This window comes from Poecilia latipinna, unplaced genomic scaffold (genome assembly GCF_001443285.1).
Source record: "Poecilia latipinna isolate Pla-1442-1.1 unplaced genomic scaffold, P_latipinna-1.0 Scaffold2432, whole genome shotgun sequence".
Lineage (NCBI taxonomy): Eukaryota > Metazoa > Chordata > Actinopteri > Cyprinodontiformes > Poeciliidae > Poecilia > Poecilia latipinna.
The window spans coordinates 27,915-33,088 of NW_015115048.1; the positions used below are offsets into that span (position 1 = coordinate 27,915).

At 37.3% G+C, this 5,174-nt stretch overlaps 1 protein-coding gene across 1 annotated transcript; it reads right to left on the bottom strand.

Annotated features, from left to right (window-relative positions):
- Positions 1-337: 337 nt before the first annotated feature.
- Positions 338-4,792, bottom strand: LOC106937755 (dual specificity protein phosphatase 7-like). Its single transcript, XM_015019423.1, has 3 exons — positions 4,051-4,792; positions 2,301-2,729; positions 338-1,441 (listed from the first exon to the last, which is right to left on the bottom strand). The coding sequence occupies exons 1-3, from the start codon at positions 4,418-4,420 to the stop codon at positions 1,140-1,142; spliced, it is 1,101 nt and encodes a 366-aa protein (XP_014874909.1). The 5' UTR covers positions 4,421-4,792; the 3' UTR covers positions 338-1,139.
- Between the last annotated feature and the right edge of the window lie 382 nt (positions 4,793-5,174).

The following is a 5,174-nucleotide window of genomic DNA, read 5'->3' on the forward strand; positions in this document are numbered from 1 at the left end:
GTCCCGAAACGTTATTTTTTTATATTTTGTTTTTCCCAAAAATAAACCCTTTAATTTTAAAAAAAAAAAAAAAAAAAAAAAAAAAAATTATATATATATATATATATATTTTTTTGTGAGACTTTATAACTATGGTTTTTTAATTTCTAATATATAGAGATAAATGCACATTAATTTAAAAAAAAGAAAAGAAAACTAAAAAGGGAGATTTCTTAACTGTGTAGGATCTTTTGGCTGTTAAAAACAAGGTTTTAAATTAAATCTGGATTAAAGTGGACTTGTCCTTTTAAAACCAGATCTGGTTTAAACACCAAACTTCAAACTTCGAGCTTTTTTAAAATTTAAAAACAACCTGATAGCAACAGTTGTTAATGTAAAACAGTTGAACCCAGACAAGACATTTCAATGGATTGCAGATGATAACATAAAGTGAATTGGCAGAGAAACCATTTGCTACTCTCTTGAATTGGAACAAAAACCTAAACATTATGTTGTTTTACCATTTGTGGAACATACCGATAATAAAACACACATAATACGGATATTTTGTCACATTTTTAACACTGTAGCCATTTATGGTAACATTTAATATAAAAATGTTAATGAACTTTTATTCCTTTTATTCATTATTTGTGTTTTTTTAATATTATACATTGTGCATAATGTATAATATTTTTTATTATGTCATATTTCAGCTACAGTAGGAATAGATTTTTGCTTTTCTCTGTTATATAAGCATTTTTGATTTGTATTTTTACTCAAAGCAATCACATGGTGAAAATCTCATACCAGCCCATGCCTATTCATAAACAAACTAGGAAAGTATAACAAACGAGAGTCCAGAAACATTAAAAGTCTTAAAAAGAAATATTATGAAAAGTCCATCTATAATGACTGTACATGGCCATTCATTAATACAGTATGTGGTGGAACGGTAGATATTAGATATTAAGGCATTGACACAGGAGCTTATGGATTCTGTTGCTTTAACAGATCAGTGAGGCTCGTTGTGAAGTTGTTGAACACTATTGCTGACTTTACCGCCTGCGTCAGCAAGTCAGGCATCTGACAAGCTCAGAAAAACCACCACAGGAAACAACAACAGCATAAAAAAAAAATAAAAAAAACGTCCCTGCTTCTCATGTCGACTCCAGCTGAAACACATTGTGATTGGTTGGTGTGGTGAAGAAAAGCTGCTCCTCGCTGGTAGAGCGGTTGTCGCAGGGTGTGTGCTGCCCCAGCGTCCTCTCAAAGTCTAAGAGCTGTCCCATGAAGTTGAAGTTTGGCGAGATGTTGGACTTCTTCCTCTTCACAAAGTCGTAGGCGTCGTTTAGAGACAGGTTGAGCCTCTGCATCAGGTAGGCCACGGTGACTGTGACTGAGCGACTGATGCCGGCCAGGCAGTGGACAAGGATGCCGCAGCGCTTAGACCGAGCCTCATCTGCAGCAGAGAGGGGGGAAAAAAATCCAGGTCAGGAATGTGTAAACAAACAACACCATTCTAGTGCTCCTTTAATAGTGCAAATCTAGCTCAGGCCCGCTGTGAGGAGACAGTTGTCAGCTTGCAAAGCTAGAATCAAACCCAACCCCATGGAGCGGAAACATCACTTCCTTCCACATTCGGTGTTTGAATCTACTGAGAATCCCACCCGTGACAACACAACAACCACCAAACAAGTGAATAGCTGTGGTTTCAGGTGTAGTCATGGTGAGAAACACCAAACCAAAAGCAAAACTGAAACGCAGCGCCGCAGCACTGCCATAAAACAACAACAAAAAAATATGTCAAGTAAATTTAGGGTGTTGTAATCAAACTATTAATAAAGTTTCTTAATTTGTCTTCAACTAAACTTCAATGGAAACAAGTGAAAAACTAAGGAATTTTAAATAAATCTATCCAATACAGATACACTGATCATACTTATGTTTTCTGATACCAATTTCCAGTTTTCTTTCATATTCTGATTCAGGTAATGACCAATAAAGATTGTTTTTTAATTTAAGGACTGTAACATATAACTGAAGAAGATAAGTACCCTGGCTTTCTTAAAAAAGGTAATAGTTCTAAATATTTAAAACTTTTTTTTTTAACCAAATAAAGAAGATGCATTAAAGTAAATGAGAAAAAAATTACATAAATGTTCTATTATCTGAGCTATCAATCTAATTATAGTCCAATTAACTGGTCCATCTCTACCGTTCACTCTTTGGTCTAAAATTACCACCAAAATAATGTCCAAACCAGTTAGACTTGCAAAGCAAAAATGAATTTAAAATCGACAGTAAAACATAATAATTACCAATAAATGATATAGCTTCTGGAAAGAACTGGGACAGGTTCTGACTCCAGTGATCCGAAATAGGGATCTTCTTGTATCTGAACTGGCTCTTGTGCTCAAACACGTTGGGCAGATTAGGCGTGACGTTCAGGATGTACGTGATGTTGTACTGGCCCAGCACGTCTAAGTTGCTGGAGTCTTTGGCACAGCCCAGGTAGAGGTAAGGTAGGATTTGGACGGGAAAGTCTAGCTGATTGCTGGGGACGGGGCTCTCCTCTGACTCCGTCGCGCTGCTGGGCTCTCGATCGGATTCGCCGTCTGAACAGTCCGAGCTGATCCGGAGACCTCCGAAGCCCAGGACGGGCATCGGGGGAGAGGAGCTCGGATAGGAGCTGTCCAGGAGGGTCTCGCAGTGTTCTGGGTACTCTGTGTGGAACTTCACAAAACCACCTGAATAGAAATGCAAACACAGATAAATTATGTCTAAAAAGATTTATTTTAGTCCACAGCGAGCCAGTGAAACAGTCAGAAAATGGAATTTTACAATTTCTGGAAATTATCTATTTCTGCATGTCAAACTATGTGCTAAAACTAAATACTCCAACTTACTTAAATGTCTAAATGCAATTGACTTTTTCAGTCAAAACACAGATAACAATTACAATATGTTTTGGATTAGTATTTTTAGTCCTTAGATCATAAAACTATAATCTTTCAAAACTGAAATGGAAAAGAGATATCGTCACTGAAATGTATCTTGTGTACATATTAAAATAAATTCAAGCTATTTGTATATTAATATGTCTATCAAACACATAATAGATTATTTGACTACTTTATTTAAAAACAGAAAAGTAGCATTTATTTCTACTGCATATACAATAATATAACATAGCCACGAATGTATTACTACATATTAGTAGAGTTGGAATAATCTAATCTATAACATTTATTGTTATTTTGATTCACATATAGTTTCCACACCACATCAGTCGTTCTTTTTCCCAGAGATAATTCCAGTAAGCCATTTTTTTTCTTTTTTGTAAGCAAAAGAAAAGCGTAATAACCTTGTTTCAACCAGCTGAGTGGTGGTGTGAATAAATAAATGAGAGGGAGCACAACTACTTAATGTCACAATCAGATAAAAGTTTAAGTGTAAAACCTACCACAAACAGGTTATTGTGACATTTACCTTCTTTCAGCCAGCTGACCAAAAGTGAGCAGCAACACACACGAGAAAAAAAAAATCCTGCTTTTCTCAGATTTAGATACAATACCAGACACAGCCCATACTTATCAAAAAAGGTAAACGCAAAAAAAAAACAACAAAAAAAAAACATAATTATTTATGGTACTGTGAAGTGTAACACCACCGAGACGGACCATTCATGAAATACTTGTCTGTTCCTGCTGGAGCAAAACATGCCGCAGCCATTTTGGAATTTTAATTGAGAATCTCAGCAGTGACAGAAACTTTTGAGAAGCTTTCAAACTACAACCACACGACACAGGATGAGCTCACAAGTCAATCTCTACAATATAATAATAACAGAGACATACACACACTTTAACGAACGAAAAAACGAACAGCCGTCCAAATGGGAAACATTTAAAATGATTTTTTCTCTCTCTTTTTTTTTTTTTTTCCCGGTCTAGTTTACAGTTACACAGCGCTAAGTGTCAAACTGCACTGGTCAATCCATCCCAAACACATGTCCTTAACGAATAATTTAATCGTTTCTAAGCTTATACTGACATTAAAAATCGTTACCTTCAAGAAAGTACGCTTTACACCCGTCTTCCCGCAGTTTGTTAAGAAGCAGGAACAACACGGTGGCCGGGGAGCCGCTGTCCTGCCAGTCCGCGGAGCTCTCGTCGTACAGGACCACCGTGTCCGTCTTGCACCGCCTCACGAAGTTCTCCTTGTCCTCGTGTTTGGGGATGACGGTCTGGATCGGGATGTTGCCCTTCTTGAACCTCCGCAGCATGAGTCCCGTCATGGCCAGGTTTATGGCGGTCTCTATGTGGGATGATTCATACAGCTCGTGTGAGCGGCAGTCCAGCAGGAGCAGAGAAGTGCCTCCGGTCTCCAACTCCAGTTGCAGCCATTCCACGCTCTTACTCGGCCTCGCGTTAGACATATCGCACTCAGTCTCATGCTACACGCAAGCACGCGAATACTTTGCTTAGTCCGTCATTGCGCCCAAAACAATTAGAAGAAGGAAAAAAAAGAAGCGTTAAATGTTGCTCCGCCAGTCCATGGCGCTTCTGCTTGAGCGAAAAGATTTCCCCTTTTGCCTCCTCTCTCTTTCCATCAGTCAGTAAGTGAGAGCTGTCCCAGCGAGTCGAAGAGTTTCTAAACACTTCTACTAGCACTTTAATGTCAGTCTTTTATTGCCAGAAAAGTCTTAATCAACTTCAGCTGCTCCACACCGTACCAGGGTTCAGCGAGCACATTGTCGTTTTTATCATTCCGATGCATGCGAGTTTTTTTTCTCTTTACTTTTTTTTTTTTTTTTTTCAGATGACAGAAGAGCGAGTCGAGGGGAGGAGTTTGTTCATACAATTTAAAGTCATAGCAGAATGATCACGAAGTCTGGAATATCTGAATGAAATCTGTTTGAGATTCCTTTATTAGGGAGAAACTGCTTTCCCTTTGTTTTATTCCCCCCGGATGGATCCTATATAACAATATCATGTAAAAGTTTACTTTTTGAAGTAAAACTCATACAGTGCTATGAAAAAAAATAGTTATCCCTTACAAAATTTGTTCTAAGCTATTTTTTTTTTGCCTTTTTTGTCACACTAAAAAAAAATAGAAAACAAGTTGTGCAAATAAAATATTTACTCATAATCAATTATTTGTGATTAACTAAATTTAAGTTGGATTTTATC